General features: G+C 29.0%; 2 protein-coding genes across 2 annotated transcripts; both read left to right on the top strand.

Annotated features, from left to right (window-relative positions):
- Positions 1–2,636: 2,636 nt before the first annotated feature.
- LOC114370619 (primary amine oxidase 1) lies at positions 2,637–6,152 on the top strand. The gene is made up of 4 exons (XM_028328014.1): positions 2,637–3,896; positions 3,960–4,073; positions 4,409–4,947; positions 5,789–6,152. Exons 1-4 carry the CDS (start codon positions 2,655–2,657, stop codon positions 5,943–5,945), a joined length of 2,052 nt encoding a protein of 683 aa, XP_028183815.1. The 5' UTR covers positions 2,637–2,654; the 3' UTR covers positions 5,946–6,152.
- A 4,099-nt stretch (positions 6,153–10,251) lies between these two features.
- Positions 10,252–13,357, top strand: LOC114370275 (thermospermine synthase ACAULIS5-like). Its single transcript, XM_028327578.1, has 10 exons — positions 10,252–10,698; positions 11,454–11,520; positions 11,622–11,716; positions 11,818–11,920; positions 12,031–12,119; positions 12,219–12,375; positions 12,473–12,548; positions 12,659–12,717; positions 12,816–12,952; positions 13,048–13,357. The coding sequence occupies exons 1-10, from the start codon at positions 10,550–10,552 to the stop codon at positions 13,118–13,120; spliced, it is 1,005 nt and encodes a 334-aa protein (XP_028183379.1). The 5' UTR covers positions 10,252–10,549; the 3' UTR covers positions 13,121–13,357.
- The last annotated feature ends 8,650 nt before the right edge of the window (positions 13,358–22,007 follow it).

Genomic DNA, 22,007 nt, shown 5'->3' on the forward strand with positions numbered 1-22,007 from the left:
CCATTAAAAAAATAATAATGAAATATAAGATTTACTTGATGATAAAAATAGAAAGAAAAAGAAATAAATTTAATATATTGACAACTAATATTTATTGATAAAAAAAATATATACAAATAATATCTTTTTAAGAAATGTAAGAATGATATAGCATATATCGTCTCAATATATTATTATGTTAAGCCCAACCCATCAAACAGGTATATTGTAGATTTGGGTTGTGCTGGCTTACTTGCCCAGTGTTACCGCATTGTCTTATTTTACCAAGTCATAACAAAAACAGCCGTTTCTGTTCATTTTTATTCTTTCTTTTTTGTTATATTTGGTCATTTTTCTCTTTCATTTGCTTTAAGGTCAATCCAGTGTTGTGTATATACAAAACGATGTCAGACGTACAAATTGCTCTTGATTATCTTTGAATATGGTCTACTTTATCTTCGATGTTTATTTTAGTATGTCTTGCTTTAAAGAAAACACTAATGAATGTTAATGAAAAACATACCCGGTAATATAAATAATATATGAACAACATAATAAAATGGATTTTACTCAAATTCATATATATGTAAAATCATTTGTTAATTCTTTGTTACTTATTTCTAGGGACTCATTATGGTCTCCACCATTATAAAATTACGGTGGCTTCTCAACCAATTAATTACTAAATAATATATTGAGTAATACAGTTTAAAATTACATTGAATAACAAAAACATGTTTATGACATTGAATAGAAAACAGGCTTAGAATGTTACAAAACCATCACCATTCATTGAATGAACAGAATCAAAGCTCTTTTTTCAGATTATTATTTGTGCCATTTCATCTTGTATTGTTGAGAAACGAAAAAGAAATGATTTTAGAGCAACTTCTAAATGGAAGTTGTATTTAATAATCTTTGGCAAGTTGGCAGTCAGAGTTTAAACTTTCAAGTTAGGTTTTGTCTAGCCGGCTTGACTACAACTCCGATGTTGGACATTCTGCCATGATGTGATATATCCACCTGTAACCGTATGTCAGAATTCTACTAGTTTGATTTGATACTGATGTACACACAGTTTTTGCGGGAATTTCTATTCAAATTTTTTATTTGATGCCAATGATATTCGGGTTAGATTTCTTGTATTGTATTAAATAAAAATTTAAAACTTAAATTGGTCATCTAACTATGTATATTCAAAATAATTAATTAATCTTATAAAAATCGTAAGAAATCAACATGTTATCTCAGGATGTGATACGGACAGATATATAGATCGTTAAATTATCTTAATTTGGACATTCTCAGTTTTATGTATATATAATACTGCGAAGAACTAAATTAATTTTACAACAAAATTGATTTTTGTGATTTGATTTAATTTTGTATAGTAGTTTATATAAAAGAAGTGAGTGGGAGAGAGAGAAACTGAGGTAAGAGAGAAAGCAAGTAACGTGATAGAGAGTTGTAGAAAAAAATATTATAGAAATATATTTTATATAATAATTTATTTTAAAATTTTCAAGGAAACAACATGAAGTGTGTTATATTATACAGTAGATCTTTGTAAAGTCAAATAAATATTTACTCTTAAATAAATAGAGTCAGTAAGATACCAATTCAACTAAAAATTCTAAGAATGATACGGGGATTAAAATAATTATATATAATGTTCCAAAATTATGAAGTCAATTTTAAAGCAATGAAGCATATTGCAGCTACCGTATGGAAATAAAGTAATTTACTACTTGCTCAAGCACCGGGTATAATTCACGTGATGGGTCCCCCTTTTTTATTTTATATAAAATCAAATGCATATAATTTCAATTTTGTCCAAGAAAATGTGAAGGTATCTTTAATTTTTTGTGTGGATGAGTTTTAAGGAAAAGAAAGAGAAAAAATAAATAAATAAGTGAAAAGAGAAAAAGTGATACATAAAAAAATAAGAAAAAAGAGAGAAAAAATAGCTGAAATAAGGTAAAAGAGCAAGTAAATAATATAGTATATGATAATAATAACTTTCCAAAGATCGATAGTAGTAGTAACTAATACAACAAAATGCATTAGATGAAAACGAGAAAATAAAATCAAAACAGAGTTACCAATCATTCTTAAAAAGCTAAAACTCAAACTTCGCGTGGTTCATTCAGAAAGAACAACATATGTCGTCAAAGATAAGCACGCAAATTCTCACGTACTCTTTTGTTTCACTATAGAAGCAAAGCAATCAAATTAATCAATTATTCTAGCTGTAAACGCAAGGAAATAACATATACAGGCATTGCTGAAAATCAAACTGCGTTGTTCACTGCTTTAAACCGAAGTCTTTTTTCTTTAACGATGCAAATTAAAGCAATAACCTCAACTTAAATCTTGTCCAGCTCAATTATCTGAGCTAAGCACATGACGGCTTCATTAAGGAAGTTTACTGAATTGTTTATTTTGATTGTAAGAGAAATGCTAACAAAGAGTGACTCTTTTATTTAAGACATTCTTTTTAACATATTCTTATTGATACTCATGGAATCACGTATAACTCTTCAATACAGAACAATACGACTTTTTCAAGAAATAACACATTCTTAATATTTTAAAAAATTTGCATGAATAAAATAGGATATACTTCAAAATTCAACGTTTCCATGTGTTATAAAATTTGGTACTATAAATACAACATGGAAGTGGTATCGATCATATTATATATCCCAACCCCAAACAGTGCTGTGGAAAATATGATCAGAAGGTTTGGTAAAGCAGTTCCCATGATTGTACAATGTTTCATTCTAGTCCTTTCTCTGAAGTTCATCTCCGTTAATTGTTTAGCTCACCCATTAGACCCTCTCTCCCCTGCTGAAATCAACAAAACAAGGGACATAGTTCAAGGTTCTTACCTTGGTGCCATTCCTAACATTACCTATCATTTTGTGGATGCGGAAGAACCAGACAAAAAACGTGTCCTAGAGTGGCTATCTTCAAATTCAAAAGAAGACAAGCCTATTATTCCTCGCCAAGCCAAGGTAGTTGTTCGAGCCAAAGGTGAGACACACGAGCTTGTAGTGGACTTAACTAAAAAATCCATTGTATCGGATAAAATCTACACTGGTCATGGATACCCTCCTTTCACATTCAATGAGCTTTTTCAAGCCAGCAAATTGCCTCTCACCTACCCCATATTCAAATCATCAATAGCCAAAAGGGGGTTGAATTTGTCTGAAGTTTCTTGTGTACCATTTACCCTAGGTTGGTATGGAGAAAAAATCACAAGTAGAGCCCTCAAAGTGTCATGCTTTTATAGAGGAGGATCAGTTAATGTGTGGGCAAGGCCTATTGAGGGAATCACAGTGCTAGTTGATGTTGATTCAATGCAGATTACTATGTACAACGACAGGTACATTGCTCCTTTGCCTAAAGCTGAAGGCACAGATTTTCAATCTTCAAGCAGCAACAGCAACAGCAGGCCCAAAACATCATCATCTGCTTCATGTAATGTGACAGATATTATTGGGTTCACCATCAAGGGCAATGAGGTCAAATGGGCTAATTGGGTTTTCCATGTTGGGTTCAATGCTCGGGCAGGAATGATCATATCAACTGCTTCTATATTTGATGCCAAAAGACAGAAATACAGAAGTGTGCTATATAGGGGTCATGTGTCTGAGACTTTTGTTCCTTACATGGATCCTACAGAGGAGTGGTATTTCAGGACTTTCATGGATGCTGGTGAATTTGGCTTTGGACGTGCAGCCGATACCTTGCAACCGAGGGTTGATTGCCCGAGCAATGCAGTGTATATGGATGGTTACATGGCAGGGCCTAATGGAGAGGTGCAACAGGTTCCCAGGGCTATTTGCATTTTTGAGAGGAATTCTGGCAATGTGGCTTGGAGGCACATGGAAATCAACAACCCCCAAAAATTGGTAAGGTTGAAATTGTTTGTAATTTCTGATGTTTTGTTGTGAACACACTTTGTTTTTGTGCAGGTAAGGAATGGAGAACCAGAAATTACTTTGGTGGTCAGAATGGTTGCTACTGTGGGTAACTATGATTATGTTCTTGATTGGGAATTCCTAAGAAGTGGCAGTATAAAAGTTGGGGTAAGATTCTTCTATCAACTTTTTGGAGTAGATTCATGACATGGTTGAAAGAGCTCAATTTTGGTGTGATTGAGGATTAGTCAGTCTTACAATAGATTTTCTTAAATCATCTCCCCATGGAGCATATAATTGGGAAATTGGAAATTTATCGCTACTCGTGGTGAATATTTTATAACTATGATACATTGATAGCTGTTCTATTTAAACAGAAGTTATATTATTTTAGTTCTAACCTGATTGTTCTGTTATAAAATTGATGTGAATATGATTAAAAGATGATGCATTAGTTCAAAGGGCACTTATCCTAAAATAATTAATTGTGTTATACATGATAGGTGGATCTGACAGGTATAATGGAGATGAAAGCAGTACCCTATACAGAGAAAAGTGAGATAAAAGAAAGGGTGTTTGGAACATTGGTGGCAGAAAACACAATAGCCAACTATCATGATCACCACATAACCTACTATCTTGACCTTGACATTGATGACAATAGCAACTCCTTCATCAATGCTAAGTTGCAAAGGGCAAGAGCAACTGGGTTTGGAACACCAAGGAAGAGTTACTGGACAGTAGTTAGGGAAATTGCAAAGAGGGAAGCCGAGGGGAGAATTCGGCTCGGCTTAGAGCCAGCTGAGCTGTTAATAGTCAACCCCAACAAAAGGACAAAGCTAGGGAATGAAGTGGGTTACCGGCTCATCAGTGCACAGCCAATTACTTCTCTTTTGTCTGATGATGATTACCCTCAAAGAAGAGCATCTTACACAAAGTATCAGTTGTGGGTCACTTCCTATAACCGGTCAGAGAGATGGGCTGGAGGGTTCTATGCTGATAGGAGCCGTGGTGATGATGGGTTAGCCGTTTGGAGCCAGAGGTAACTGAAGAATAAAACTTTATCCTAGTAGTGTTCAATGAAAACAAAAAATAGTGATATTTTAAGGGTCACTTTGATTGACCGGATGAAAATAGGAGAGAATATTTTAAATTTTGAATTAAAAAAATAGGAAACTAATTATTTTTTTAATCAACTTTTTCTCTAATTAAGAAAAAATCATTAATATCAGTGTTTTATTTTCTCTTTATTTTCTTTCCCCAATCAAATATATTATAGTTAAATTATTTTTTTCATTTAATTTATTATTTAAGTTTCACCTGATCTTTCAATTTTTTTTTGGTTTAATTTAATCTTTTAATTTTAAAAATTAATTCAATTTGACAATTTGATTTCTAATTTTAAAAATTAATTCATTTTTTTAAAATATATATTTTGTGACGGTTTAAAATTATCTCGTGACGATTTTAAACTGTTATAAAATATGATTTCTTATGATTTAGACTAAATGATCAAATTGAATCAATTTAAAAAATTAGATAATCAAATTGAATTCAAAATAAATTAGAGGACTAAATTGAATTTTAAAAATAAATTAGAGAATTAAAAAATTAATTTAACCTATATCATATTATCATTAATGAGATGTTATTTGAAATTTATATGTTTTTATTTAAACTTCTATATTTATATATGCTATTATATATGGAAAAAAAACTTCTCTATTGGTAAAAAAAAAAAAAGATTTAAATATTCATATTTAAAACAAAACAAGAAAAATAAAAAGACTACTAATTGATCAAACTACATTATCAAATTCTAATTTGACCTATTTTTTCTTATCGGCCATCTAATTTGACATAGTGGGTCATGGTTCATACAGGAATAGAGAGATTGAAAATACAGACATAGTTCTATGGCACACAATTGGGATCCATCACGTTCCTTATCAAGAAGATTTTGCAGCAATGCCAGCAATTCATGGTGGATTTGAGCTGAGGCCAGCTAACTTTTTCGAAAGTAGTCCATTGCTTGAATAAAAGTATAAATTAATACAAGCATGCTCAGCTAATTAACCAAACCAATTCATGAAGAAAAATAAGAAGATATGTTATGTAAAAATTAAATATTTATTTTTCTGTTAATATTGTAAAGGGCAGGCATGTTATCGAATAAAATTTAGGTCAAACTAAGGGACACAAGTTTATCGTCATTTATCCATATTATGTTAAATAATATTTTTAATACTTGGAATCTATGAGAATTTTTTTATAAGAAAAAACGCGATTACGTGAAGATCTTTGGTTTTCATATGGTTTCTTTGACGTATAGATTCTCAAATATTTTGTATTTCCATGGTAATATAAATCTAACATAAACAATTTAGCATTCAATACTTCAAAAATATATTACATGCAAGGATATAGATGTTAAAACTTTTATTTTCTTGGGTCAAAGTAAAGATAAATTAACAATGTAAGATTTTTATGTATGTTGTCAATCAAACAAAAACTCTCATGTATAACAATTGGTAATTTTATTGATTTTTATAATTAATTTGAAAGTGATAATAATAATAATTTTTATTTAGTTAAGTATAAAAACATTTACACTACAATATAAACCTATTAAACTAATACAAATTTCCAAAATTATTTTTTCTTTTTTTCTTCTTATCATTTTATTATTCTTGATCATTTACATCTATCGCTTCTTTATCGTCAAAAAAGAAATAGAACAAAAATATATTAGATTATCGTTAAGAGTATAGTTATACTTAACGATACGTGCCAGTGGGTCAAAATTATCCGTATATACTTGTTTGATTAATTATGTTTGAGAAAATTAATTAAGAAATTTACTGGATAGCTTATAACTTATCAAGATTTGATATTTTCTTCCTGATATTTAATTTAATAAATAATATATTATATAATATGATATTTATAACGAAAGTATATATATATATATATACCTTAAGTGTTATACTTTTCTTTCTTTCTAATATTTAAGCACACAAAATATTAAAATTAATATATTATATTAATAAATTGAGTAGACTTAATCTTGTTTCATATATTATAGGTTTGTTTAACTCACACTTAAATTTAAATAAATATCCTATCAAAATATCAAGGTTGAGTAAGAACAAAAATAAATATTTTTAATCTAAAGGATTGACGTGTATAAGATTTTGTTATATTTATATTAGTAAAATAATTAATTTAATGAGAAAATCTATGTTTAATTCTACTATTTATAATAAGTCAATGACAATCACACTTTATGAGTGAGATTAATCTCTATTTTAGTAAGTAGGAGAGATATTCATGATCTCTGACTTAGGACTAAAAAATAAGCCTCCTCAACTTATCCCATATAGACCCGTAAATAAAATCAATGAAACTACTTAGAAAGTAAAAAAGTTGGAGTTGAGTTAAACATAGTAGATGAATTATTATGAATCTTTTGATATTTTTCTTCTATTTGCACGTATAGATAAAAAAAACAAGTTGTTGTTATATATGTAAAAAAAAAAAAGTAGTAACAATTTTTAAGAGTTTCATGGAGAAGTATTTAATATAATACATTTAATTAATCAATTAAGGAATGTTGGATAAATTTATATTTTTGATAACAGATATTTTCAATTTCATCAAGTATTTTTTTTATCCTCAACAATTAATATTTGTTTTTCTTTATTAACTGGATTGTCGAAAATGAACAATTTTTTTGGGTACATAATGAAGAAATTGCATATATGAAAATACATGAATCCTTCAAATTTTATTTAGTCGTTTCGGTAAGATGCATAGCAGCTAAGGTTGAGAAGTGCAGTTAGGCCACAGAAGAGGCTTGCGTGATTGATAAATGCGAAATTTTGTGTTTAATTGATAGTCAATTTTGATTAAAATGATTAAAATTTTTCTATTTTACTGTTATTTTTATTTAAATAATGAATAATTTAATATTATTGTAATTTTTTACCAGTAGGATTCAAAAGAAAAAAATTTCAATGCTTTTGAGAAAAATTGATACAAAAATTTAAAGAAAAAGTCTTGAAGAAAAAATTGGAAGATTGACACAGCTCGTTAAGCGCAAGATAGACCCAGTGCGCTTCCTTTGCTTAGCGTAAAGAAGACTCACGAAAAAGCTCAAAGGCACCTTTAGCACGACACTAGGCTGCCACAACGACGGCGCAGAAGAGGCACCACAGTGGTGGCACGAGCTTCACCGGAAAACTAAAGAGAGAAGAAATGAAATGTGAAAAAAGCCAAGAAAAAAAGACAACATCACCATTGTTGTTGGCGAGACAAACCACGAAGTATAGGCAAAAATAAGAGAGAGAGAGAGAAAAAAAAAGGACATAGAAGAAGAAGAAAGAAAGGAGAAGAAGAGCATGAGAGAGAACGAGGAAATGTGTAATGTGCATAAAGAAGGAAGGAAATTTGGCGCGAAATTCTATTAAAAGGGAGGGACACGTGGCTCACAAATCGCACAATGAGGGAGGCAGGCATAGCACAAGGTTGAGGAGGGAGAATACAAGGCTGGAGGATTACACGTTGTAGTATTATTCTGAGGTGATTCCCTTCCCCTGTTCTCTACTCCTTCTCTGGTGAGAGCTATTTTCTTCCCCCTTTAATCCTTCTCTCATCTTACCCCTATGATCTTGTTGTCGGTATACGGTCGAGGAGTGTGCCGCGATCTTCGTGCTTCCTCTACTTCGTTGCATCACTGTTATTGTAGCTTATCCTAATTTTGTTCTCTGATCATTGTAAACAATTGCTGCTGTAGAATTGAATTGGTTGTTGCATAATTCAATTGTAAACAATTGCTGCTGCATAATTCAATTGTTTCAAAATGAATGGATTACCTTGAGATCCTTCTTCCTTCTCTGGCAGAATTGTTAAATGGTGTCGCCAAATTGATTTGTTTTCTTCCCTTGAGACCCTTGTCTCTTCTGTGCATTAATTTTTAGGTATCTTTCTTTTTTCGCTTTTTATGCATTGCTATAATCTTTTTGATCTAATGGACTCTCTTTGAGAGACCAATAAGTCATACAAACAATTTTTTTATTTTACTCAGTGATTTTTTTTTCCTTTTATTGTTTTCTCTTTTTTTTCTTTCATTTTTTTTCGTGTTCTTTACTTCCTTTATTTTCTCATTTTTTATTATGTTTTCTTTCTTTTTATTATTTTTTTTCCTTTTTTTTGGTTTTTTTTCTTTTTCATTTTTTTATACGTCTCTTTTTTTCTATTCTTCTCTTTTTTTTACCGCTTTTTTATTTTACCTTTTTACTGTTTTTTCCTTTTTTATGTTTCCTTTCTTTTTTTTTTTCTTATTTTTCTTCTCCTTTTTTTTTTATTTGGGATCCAGACAAAATACAAAATTAGGATCTGCCACATCTAAAATTCTATTTTTAATATTATAGTTAGAGTGAAAAAAAATGTTTAACGGTGCAAAACAAAGACTAGTATGTCACTGCAGGACAACTAAGAAATAAGAATCCGTCTTGCAAGAGATGAGATTTTTTTTTTTTTTTGTAATGGTGGGGTTGAAATTAAATTTATTAGTTTGGGGGATTGCTTTGATGGTGACAGTGGTGATGGGTACTTATGGTAAGGCACGCGCAGTTCTCTTCCAGAGCTTTTTGAAACAACAAAGAGAATAAATATGATTGTCTCCGCTGCACGCCCCCTTCTCTTTCTCTCTTCGTCTCACAAACCCAAGATTTTTGCACACATTTCAGAAGGAAAAAGACCTACCAGAATTTTCGGTAATTGTCACTCCCACAATCATCACCTTTTACCCTTTTCTAATATAGTTATATATTACAATACGCAACAATCTCCTATGTGACAACTTTGTAGCAATAACATCATTAAATATAATCATGCATGCCATGTCTATGTGAGTACTCTGTAGAAATTCCTTAGCTGCTCATAAAGTTCATTAGAAAGTGTTTTTGGTATGTGTCATTATTTTTAAAGAAATAATATTGATACTAGTATTTGTGACAAAGAAAGTTGGTAACAAAATTTTGTAAAAGAATTTGATTGGTCTTCGTTAGTATAATTATTTCCTTCCAATTAATTAGGTTTACTTTTTTTATAATTTAAATTCAAGACCTTATTTTAAAAGATGAAGTCTATTATTCGAATGACTTATTGGTGGTATATACCATTATTCACATTAATGTTTTTTGATACTTTTTTTAGTGTTATAATAATTGAGTTAGCATATTTTAAATGAAAAAGAACAAAAAATTTCTGTTATTACTGTTAATGTTAGCAAGCACATGCTACTGTATACAACTAGCATAGGAAAGATATTGGCCAGACTATGATATCAAATCAACCTCAGAAATCCCCCGAAGCTTATTTGTATTCTACTTTACGAAACCCCATGAGGATATTGCGCTTTTCATGTATTGAGCACATCCACTTTGTTAGATTTCTTGGTTTTTACATTCCCAAGCCGAATCATTGTCCCTTTTGATTTCCCACCATATTCACCTCCTTATATTCTCCCCCCATTCTCCTATCCTATCCACAACACTTCTCTTCTCTAGCTATACTTTCTCTTCAGCTCTCTTTCCAATACCTCGTTCAATAGCTCCAAGGTTCTGAGTTGCAAGCTAAACATGGGTGAGATAGCTTTACCAAATGGCATTAGCAATGGCAATATTAATGGAGTCAATGGACAAAGCCATTCTCTGAATGGCTACAGGAAGAGTTGTTGGTATGAAGAAGAGATTGAAGAGGACTTAAGATGGTGCTTTGCTCTCAATAGGTACATATATGTCTATTTTTTATTTTTTTTTTGTCCTTAGGCAACCCAATTAGCTTGTTAATACCACATTAGTTAGCATTTTGCTTAACTGTTTAACCAAAAACAAAACTTGTCCCAGCTGGTTGTATTTTTCATTTTGAACTCTCCATTTTTCTCATAAGAATAGGATTAATTAGTCTTCCTTTGACTGCTCTTTTGGCCTTTTCGTGTTTCATTTTACTATTAGTTATTATTTCTTTGTTAATGATGATTTAAGAAGATTCATGAAAAGAATAGAAGCCACAAAACAGGAAGGTAAAAGAAGCAAGAACTTTTTTATTCGGGTTTGATTTGAGTGAGACAAAAATACAGTACAAGTTGTCTGCTACAAATGCCTATAGTTTTCTTGGCTGTGTATATCACGGACATTTTGATGATTCCAGCTTCTCATGCTAGGAAAAAGTAAAGGGATCCTAAAAGTCATTAGTTCTTTTTGCTCGTGGCCATGAAAAAGGCAGACAACAAATAAATGAAAATCAGTTAGCTTTTTCATTGCCAAGTCCAGCACTATTATCTGTTTGATATAATATACAACTATAGCACATATTTTACATATCAGAGTTTTTTTTTTTAGAAAAAGAATAATATAGTAGCATTTTTTCTTTCTCTCCTCATTTGTTAAAGTGAAAAAAGTTTTAAAAAAAAGTTTTACGTGTCATTCATGTGTTACTTACATGCAAGAATAACTTATTCTTCTATCTTTGGTGCGGTTGCAGTATATTGCATACAGGAGCTAGCCAGTACCAGGACATTGCATTGTTGGATACAAAGCCCTTTGGAAAGGTTCACATGTTCATACAACATAAAAGTTACCTTAACTAATCATGAACCAAAGTTAAACTAGCCTCTTATTAGGTGCTCAACTTTGTTGTGCCCTTTTTCAGGCTTTGGTAATTGATGGAAAGCTTCAGAGTGCAGAGACAGATGAATTTATCTACCATGAATGTCTTGTTCATCCGGCTCTGCTTCACAATCCTAGGTACCTCATTTGGACTCTTAACAATAAAAAAAAATATGTTGAGATGTAGATAACATTTTTAATTATTATTTTTTCATTATCTTTTGTATGCCATGTTTTAGCCCAAAGAATGTTTTTATTATGGGAGGAGGAGAAGGCTCTACTGCAAGAGAATTGCTCAGGCATAAGACTATAAACAAAGTTGTAATGTGTGACATAGATGAGGTAAAATCTCCTTTGTATAAAGTTAACTCTTCATTGTCTATTTATATACCATGGAGCTCATTGACGAGTTAAAAACTTAAAAATTAAAATCCATGTGCTTGCTCGAGCAGGAGGTGGTGAATTTCTGCAAATCGTACTTAGTTGTGAACAAGGAAGCATTCCGTGATCAGAGACTTGAGGTCGTGATCAACGACGCCAGGTTTGATAATCAAATAGTGTATCGTGATTATTGTGTCATTCTTTAATTATATTTGCCACTAAGTTGTAAATTTGTAATTATTGAGTGTCTATGTTACAGGGCTGAACTAGAAACCAGAGATGAGAGCTATGATGTGATAATTGGCGACTTGGCAGACCCAATTGATGGAGGTCCTTGTTATAAACTTTACACCAAGTCCTTCTATGAGTTGATTGTCAAGCCCAGACTGAAGCAAGGTGGCATATTTGTGACACAGGTATATATAAGTCACTAATACTATGTATCTTTACTTTATAATAAAAAAATGAAATATAACTAAATAACAAGTCTGTTAAATTCTTATACTTGTTCAGGCAGGACCAGCTGGAATATTTAGTCACACAGAAGTGTTTTCATGTATCTACAACACCTTGAGACAAGTTTTCAAGTGTAAGTGGTCTTCCCAGGGAAAAGAAAGTATTACTTTTTTTCTAATATGTTTTTCCTGGTTCAATATAATGCTCTTTTGACATCAAATTCACCTTTTCTTTTGTTTGCAGATGTTGTGCCTTATTCAGCTCACATCCCATCCTATGCTGATATTTGGGGATGGGTCATGGTAAATATTGCTGATGATTAATTTCAAGTTCTTGTTTAGTTCTGTGTTATGTATATTTAAAGAAATGTTTCCTAAGACAAATTTTGCATATGTAACAGGCTTCAGATTCTCCATTAGACCTGAGTGCAGACGAGCTAGACCTCAGAATGAGACATAGGATTAAGGGGGAAAATAGATATCTTGATGGGAAAACATTCACATCAGCCTCAACTTTGAGCAAAACTGTTCGAAACTCGTAAGTGGAACTTAGTTCTATTCTATCCTCTTGCAATTGCAATTATTCGCCTATGATATTCTGTTCTTGACACACACACTTGACACTATTGACAGGCTGGACAATGAAACTCATGTATACACAGAGGAAAGTGCTAGGTTCATATATGGCCATGGCAAGCATGCATAACCAACCAAGCTTGAGAAGTAAAATCAAATAGTAACACAAAAAAGAGACACACAACGCAAGTGAAAAGGCTTTCAAGACTTTATTTTATTTCATCTTTTATGCATTTCCCTTTGTTTTTTTTCTTTTGGTGTGTAGTTCACCTGAAAAGGCTTTACATGATATATGAATGGGCTACAAGCGGGTCCTATTTTGTGCTTCTTTATGAATCTATCAATATTCTGAATCGGAATCACTTAATCAACAACTACTTTAAAAAAAATCACAGTTGAGTTGCTACCACTTTTCACCTTTCTCCTCCTGTGAAGTGTTCTATTTGGGTTTGCCGTATTAATTTAGGGATTGAGAAATAAAAATTACAAATTGAATAAGAAAAGATACAAGATTAACACAAATTTAATACTTTGACTATTTTATTACTAGGCCAGTTCATTACTTTTTTATTCTTGTAACTTTTATTATTTAACCTGTAATTTCAAAACGAAAAAAGAAAACATGTACTAGTACTTTCATTTTAAAAGGAAATGGTCGAGTGAACTCAAATTATAATTTAATTAACATAAATGGGGAGAACTACAGCATTAAAACCTGGTTGCTTGTTCTGTTTCCCAAGTATGAGGCAGCCTCAAGCATATATGATTGCCAAAGTGTGCCGTTGGCAAAAAGTTATTCCTTTTCATAATATTTTGTCGTTAGTTTTTTGTTCCACCGACAAAGTTTATATTCTATTTTACATGTGAACCAACCAAACAGTTGATATTTTACATTATAAAAAAATGATATTTTATATCATATCTCGGATATTTTAGATACACCTTTATTTATTGGTCCACAAAGCTAGATCTACCTTTCCTAATTTAATTTATAGAAGCTAGCCCAAATATTTACCTCCAATAATGGGCTTATTCCAGTTTAATATTGGGTGTTGTTAGGTGCATCCAACATTTTTTGTTAAAATCCAAAATATTTTTGGCTCGTTGTTTCTTTTAAGTTGTTTTTTCTAGCTGAGTGGTAATTCGTAAGTAAATTTTTCACATACGAATAAACTTGATCTGTATGAATTATACAGATGAAGTTGATCCGTCAGTATGAAGTTCATCTGTATAAAATATACAGATCAAGTTGATTCGTATAGTTTATACGGATGAAGTTCGTCCGTATTGATTTTTTGGTTTTTTTTAATTATTAATATGTTAAATTACTCATTTGTGCATTAAATTTTTTTTACGATTACAAAATTTAATATATATTAAACTTTTTAATAGAACACATTTTTTATTTATAAAAAAATATACGGATTAAATAATTCGTATGATTTATATCAAAATTAATTGTCACAAAATTTATTATTTAAATTTACACGCACATTAAATGTATATTAAAAATTTTAGTGTTATGTATAACAATATTATTTATTTTATAATATAATTGGCTCATTAGCTGAGTTAGTTAGAGCGTTGTGCTAATAACTTGAAAGTCTTCGATATCCGTATGAACTATACGAATGAACTCATACACATCTGTATGAGTCATACGATGAACTATATCCGTATGAATTCATCGTATATGACTCATACGGATGAAATGACAAAATTGAAAAAATGCAAAATTACTAGGTGTACCAATAATTTTGCTGGGTGCGCGTATCAGTTCCCTTTAACATTTTGCAATACCAGAAGCGAGAAGTTGGCAATTGAAAATGGGCCCGAACATGGATTATGCGTAGTGGTGCCTTAAGGTGAAAAGAAATGAAGAGCCTGCATGCATATCGTGTTGGCCTGAAGCAAAATAGCCAGTTTTAGCCAGGCTACTACAATTGGGACATTGAGTAAACTAAAGCTAAATATTCCTTAACGATTACATCAATTAAAATGCAAAAGTTGAGTTATTAAGGTTCGGTTTAAAAAGATGGAAAAGTCTAAAAACTATTATATTTTTACCATTTGGAAATTTTATAAAAGTAGAGGAAAAATTAAAACATATATATGGGACTCACAATTTTATCTTTCCATCCAAATTGGGAGGGGAACAAGGAAAAAATAATGTTATATTGTGTATTAAAAATATAAAAAAAAACATTTTTATTGAAGATATTTATGTCATTTTATATAAAAAATTACTTTTTATACAATCAAACAAAAAGAAAAGAAAAAGGTTTGAATTTTCTTCTTTTTTTCTACTAAATAAAATTATCTCATTTTTCATTTTTGCCCTTTTCTTCTTTCTTTTTCTTTCGTTTCATTTTCTTTCATCGACCATACGTACCATAAGTAAAGGCTTGCTATTAATATCATATCTTTACCAAATAAGATGATACTTTACATAATGTTTAAATCATCAAAAAAGGTTACATAATGTTGATTCACGTGGTTTTTGTGTACCTAATGTCTTGTATTCTACTTTTACCCTACTTATTTTCTTGCCTCTCCTTTTCCAAGTCTCCAAAATATGTTCTTATTAAGATGTTGCAATATTTACACGAACCAAGACTGTCAAAAAAGAAGATGATGTTGCAATAATAATGTTTTTTCTTCTTCTAAAACTAATTTCAGGAATTGAGTGTAATCTAAACGTACCATAAAGCATTAAGCATCTTAGTTCTTTAATTATCTCATCATTTCCCCTACGAAACCCTGATTAAGAATTTGGAATAAGAGAGAATGAGGAATTATGTAGAGCACTTAAATATCAAGACTAAGATCATATGATCTATCAGATTACTATTCATACGTTTAATTGTAACCTTGCGATCATTTACTTGTTAGGTGCTTGATGTTGCCCCCTTCCATTGTTCCCATAATTAGAGAAAATGTCCCCTGAATGATTTATTAGAAAAAGACTCTTTGCAGCAGTCAGAAACTGAGTGAAAAACTACGCGTAAATTTTGTAGCACGAAAATGATGTGTTTCTCTTTCTGACTGCAGCATTCTCTTGCTCCAAAAGATTCAAACCCATATTTTATGAATTTATTACGTTTTTCCTTTTTAGACGCGTAGCCCCGTTTATATGAATACAACAATCACAAAGTATGTTTTTAATTTTTATCATCTGTACACTTCCGGCACGGCCAAGTTTACAATGAACCAACCTATAATTAAATCAATTAATGAGATTTTTCTTAGCGATCTCTGTCTTCTTAGAGTGGTTTGGTCATCAATGACAGGCACATTTACATAAGAAAGAACGATGCTAAATTAATTAGTTGTATTTGCTGTTTCAGACAAAATACGTCCTATCCTTGCGTTATCAAACCCAATTATTTTATGTTTTTTTCGGTGCTAATCTAACCCAATTATCAAATACCAAAAGAAAAATATAGTATTGTGGTTGTCATATTTTGTTATATTATTGCCCATCACGTTCTTTGGTACATAATTGGAGCCACACATTCGTCATCACCCAACCATCATGCTTAGTGTCAGTCGCTGTTAATGTAATTTTTGGGGTAACTAAATATCTTTTAAGTATTTATTCAATATATTTTTACAGGACGGATCCAGAAAATCATGGAAGGGGGACGGAATTTCTTTTACTTTAGGGTGGATTTGATTTGAAAGAATAAAAGAGATATGAACACATGAATTGATATGAAATGAGGTGAAATATTTGAATTAAAGTATAATATAGAGATATAACTCACATCAATTTTTGAAAATTTTCATTTTAAATACAACTAAATGTAAATCAATCCAACACTACTTTGATTAATTACTTAAATATTTAACTTCTAACAAATAAATATTTCATACTAATTTTATTTATTAGTTATATATATAAAATTAAAATTAATTTTTATTCGAATGATATAAGAAAGAAACACATGTATTTATATTCATATTAATTTTTTATTTCAAGTTTTAAAAGATTTTTTTGGTCTTACAAGCACAATAACAATTAAATATACAATAATCTTAATCTCACAATAAAAAAAGAACAAACTCATTAATAATAACTAAAAGTGATCAAATTTTATAACAAATATATATAATATAATCTTAATAATAATTAATTTTAATAATTATATATATAAATAGATAAATAAGACTTATAATAATACACAAAACATACTTAATCAAGATAATAATAATTGATAAAAAAATCATAGAAATATCATTATTGTTATTATTATATCTATTAATTGATATACATATCTTTTTGGATTGGATTATAATTAGTGGTAGCAAATATTATTAAAAAGATACTATTAAAAAATTAGTATAAAATCAATGGTATCATATATTATTAGATTTATTAATTAGTTTTTATTAATATTAATTAGTGTTTTTTTATTAATATACACTTAAAGCTCTTGGGGAGGGGGACTGAAGTCCCTGCTAGCTTCCCTTAAATCCGTCACTGTATTTTTATATAAAAAAATAATAATATAAAATTTATTAAAATTAGTTAAAAATAACTTATAAAAGGATCATAAATTTGAATAAATTTCTTTCAAATACCTTAATTTAATGACTTTTTTTTTTAATTTAGTACGTTTTTGGTTCTTTGATGTTTAAATCAGATTAATGAATAATCCATGGCAAATACTCTTGCATGGCTAACAAAAAAAAAACTAAATATAAGTTATAAGAAAAAGAAAATTAAATATTTAATTAAGTTCAAATACCCCTGCATAAATTAACTCACGCACTCGATAGTAGTTTATCGTTACTTTACATTAGTTTGATTGGAATCTCGTTTTTATTTTCTTTGTAAAAAGGTGTTTAATTGAGTGCAGATCCTTTGCAATATATTTGAGCAGTATTTGAAGCAATAAAGATTTTATTGGTCAATCTTAATCTTAATCTATATGCTTAATTATATCAGATTCATTCTCTATAATATTCATAAATTATAAATGTAGCAATACAGCATTTTAATAATAAATTTTTATATAAAATGAATATAATACAATTAGATGTATGATTTAAAGTTAAGATTGAGCAATAAAAATTTGACTGCTCTAATATACTAGACACTCGTGTCTAATTGGCTAACTGCTCATCACTGCTTGTTAAACTTGCGATCCTATCCTTGAGAGTTATGCTGTGCCATTAAAATGGAGACGATGAAAAAACTGAATTTAGATAATGATTCCTTGACTTTACTCGTTTTTAAAATTCCTCACATAAATTAATTGTAACATCAGAAATAAAGCGCCAGCTGTTGGCTGTTAATTTATCAAACGTGAAACATGCATGGACATCAGTACTACTTTATATAATCCAAATTGCCACTACAGCACGAGAATCGAGTACTTGTTCTTACCCAAAAACTTTATCTGCTTCAACTTTAATCCTCTGTTTTGAAACTTTATTTATCCATGTTAGTGGATCAGGGAATGCGCACTCTTCACATGCATTATTAAACTACTAGTAGTATCTTCCAAGGTCTAACAAAGCATGTGGTCCTGCTCCAGTGTTTTAATTCGAACATTGGTCTTTTGTTTAAAGATTTATGGGAACATTTATGTAATTATCTTAAAGCAAATATCTCATGTTTAGCTTATACTGGGTGGGTTTGTTTAAATTTTTTTAAAAATAACTTTAAAATAAATATTTTTTTATATAAGCATTTTTTTTAAAATAGATAAGATTTGTTAATAAGCAGAAAATTGATGTTTTTTTTATCAGAAATGGTTTAAATAAACATATTTAAAAAATATAAAATTGTTTATTTTATTAAAATAAATATTTATTTTAATAAATAAGTTTGTTTAACAAACTGACCTATTTTTAGATACGATTTAGGGTAAATAATTTGATTTAGTATTTATTTAATAAATTTTAATTATATATAGGCTTATGTCATAAATTTGATTATGAAATTTGTTAGAACAAGTTGAAAAATAACTTATTTTGATAATTCATAGTAGTATTATGAAATAAGGAAAACAAATCCATAGAAATCATAATCTCAACTAAACTTCTTATGAAATGTCCCCTAATGATAAAAAGAAAAAATTAAATAGAATAAATAAAATGAAACCATTATTTCCACTGACATTACATTAATTAATCTGAGTGAAATTAGATTTAGATTTAGATTTTTTTAAAGTAATTTGTCAAGTTCAAGTTTACTAAATGAAATAAATGTAGTTAGAATTTAGAAGAAAAAATATTATGTAAAAATGACTAATCAAACTCTTCAATAAAAAAAATAGTTATCGACCAAATTAATAAACACTTTGCATTTATAACATTATAAAAAAACATCATTTTCATTATTTGAATATTTTACTGTGATACAGAACAAAAGTCCGAGTAAAGTAGGACTTTTACTATACCCTAAACACACACACACAAGGATATATCTAGTGAAAAAGTTAGTTTAATACGAGAGTAGTAAGAATAAATATGGGGAACACAAATATATATGAATGAATAATATTAAAAAAAGTTGATCATCAAATTTTTTTAAGTCATGTGATTACTTACAAATATTATATAACTTTTAAAAAGAAAACACACATTGTGTTTTAGTTTTTTTTAGGTCACCGTGTAGTTGCGTGTTTTAATTTAACCGTTATAATACAATCTAATAATCTAATGATTTATATTTATTCATCTTATTCTCACAATACTCATAAAAGATATCTTATTCTCACCCAAAAAAATTTCTCTCACTAGATTATCTCCGTCCACTCTTTATAAACACATTAAGTGGTCATATAACTACTAATTATATAACTTTATTTTTTATCATTCATAGATAGTTGTATGGTCCATATTTAAAGAGTTTTTTGTGTGATCCACACACACATATATATATATATATATAATGATTTTATATAAGAGTAAAAGAAATAAATTGAGACCTACAATTATATATGAATGATGGAATTTTAATGTCTGTTTAACTATTTAAGAAATAAATGTCACAATTTCAGATGATATCATTAAGTATGTGATTTGAAATTATTGACATCTCGAGAAACCTTTTATTTTTACCTTTAGTTTGCTTAGGAAGAAAGTTGATGGAAAAAATTAGTACAGATTTTTTTTTTTTGGTAAACAAAATTTATATTATTGTTAAAAATCAAACGTTTCACAAGGAGCGACAAGTTTTGAAGAGAAAAAAAAGGTTGAGTAGATAATTAATAGAAACAACAGATATATATATATATATATATATATATATATATATTATTTAGTTAAAAAGAGAAAATGAAATAAAAAATATGTGAAACTCATAAAGCTAAATAAAAAGGAGATGGTAAACTTATATATTTATCTACTATTATATTAATAAGCTATACTAATTATTTAATAAAATTACATTTTTTTCTCTCACTTTTTTCAATTAAAAAGAAGAAATAAGATTGATTTTTTTGTTTTCATTTTTTATCAATAAAAATCTTAATATTTTTATTATTTTTCTCCAATAGTAAAAAGATAAGGCAAAACTATTTTTTTTTTGCTAAAAGTAAAATATTTCCATGGTCAAAAGCTATGAAAAAAAAAACCTACTTTAAAGAAATAACACGTAATTTCCCCGCCTTAAATGAATTTATTGAATTTTTTAAAATAGTAAAAAAATGCATATCCGAGTTGTAACGCATAGGTGTGACATGATTGGTAAGACAATGCCAATTTCTTAATTTTTCCCGATTTCTATATCCAACGCATGGCGCATGGGAGTGAACTATTATTCCATAACATAAACTGTTAATGACAAATCAATTAAAGAGTTTAATATTTTTTTACCAGTTTTGGAACTCAAATTTGTATATTTTTTATCAACTAAAGCATGAAAAGTTACTACTTCATAGGAGAAAGATATTAAAATAAAAATGAATGATCTCAAATCTAAGTTATATATGCAATTTAAATAACCAAAAAAATAATTTTACCAATTCGAATGATACACGTGTCTCTTAAAACAAGAACAGGGTAAAATCGTATTTTAGAAAAGAAGAATACCGAATTTTAAAAAAATAACACGCTATCCCCCAAGTGTTAATTATTCTATTGAAAAACTTTTTTAAAAAGTTCGAAATAAAGAATTAAGTTTGCATATCTGAGTTGTAACACAAAGCAGTGAGACGATTGGTAAGATAATGCCAAGTTCCTAACTTGTCACGATTTCTGTATCCAATGCATGTCGTATTGGAGTCAATTATTATTCCGTCACTTGGTTATGTTTAAAAAAAAGTTAAAAAAATTAATTGGATATTGGAATGTGAAAAATTAGCTTATTAAATATTAAATATTTGATAAAATTAGTTGTTTAAATAATTAAAAAAGTGTTAAAGTAATTAAAAAATATAAAATAACAAAATAATAAAATTATGATTTATTTTAAAATTAAAATGAGAAAAAATAAATAAACATACAAGCTGACGTGCTTACATGGAATATAGGAGTGGATTTGTGACTGAAATGATTGTTAATAACATTATTATCTCTAATTGTACTAACATATGAACATATTTGTTATATAATACTTTCTTGACTTTTGGTCTTCTCACGCTCTGAGAATATGAATGGGTAAATAGTTATTTCTATATCAAAATGTGTAATTTATTGACAATTGTGTTCATAAAAAATGAAAATACAAAATTTAGTCCCAAAAAATATAAAAAGTGCGATAAATATATCCGGTCATTAACTTTCATTCATCACTATTAATAAAATAACTAAGACTCAAAGAAGTAAAATATAAGATATGTTTATCTTTTATGGTAATTTAGAAAAAAAATTGTAATAATTGGTACACTCTTATAATATTTTATTTTGGTAAACTAATACAATATTTATTTTGGATAATTTATACTATGAGAGATAAATTATGGTTGATAATCAATATTATGGTTATTATTATATTTGTTTAAAATTATGTTTACCAATATATTTTTTTTAAGTGAGTATTGTAATGTTATGTTTTTAACGAT

Source organism: Glycine soja, chromosome 10, assembly GCF_004193775.1.
Source record: "Glycine soja cultivar W05 chromosome 10, ASM419377v2, whole genome shotgun sequence".
NCBI lineage: Eukaryota > Viridiplantae > Streptophyta > Magnoliopsida > Fabales > Fabaceae > Glycine > Glycine soja.

Excerpts from the sequence above, each read along its gene's own strand:
- LOC114370619 (XM_028328014.1), top strand. The coding sequence starts at position 2,655 with ATGGAAGTGGTATCGATCATATTATATATCCCAACCCCAAACAGTGCT. Across the intron at positions 3,897-3,959 it reads TCAACAACCCCCAAAAATTG|GTAAGGAATGGAGAACCAGA; the intron begins GTAAGGTTGAAA and ends GTTTTTGTGCAG. Across the intron at positions 4,074-4,408 it reads GTGGCAGTATAAAAGTTGGG|GTGGATCTGACAGGTATAAT; the intron begins GTAAGATTCTTC and ends TATACATGATAG.
- LOC114370275 (XM_028327578.1), top strand. The coding sequence starts at position 10,550 with ATGGGTGAGATAGCTTTACCAAATGGCATTAGCAATGGCAATATTAAT. Across the intron at positions 10,699-11,453 it reads TGGTGCTTTGCTCTCAATAG|TATATTGCATACAGGAGCTA; the intron begins GTACATATATGT and ends GTGCGGTTGCAG. Across the intron at positions 11,521-11,621 it reads ATACAAAGCCCTTTGGAAAG|GCTTTGGTAATTGATGGAAA; the intron begins GTTCACATGTTC and ends GCCCTTTTTCAG.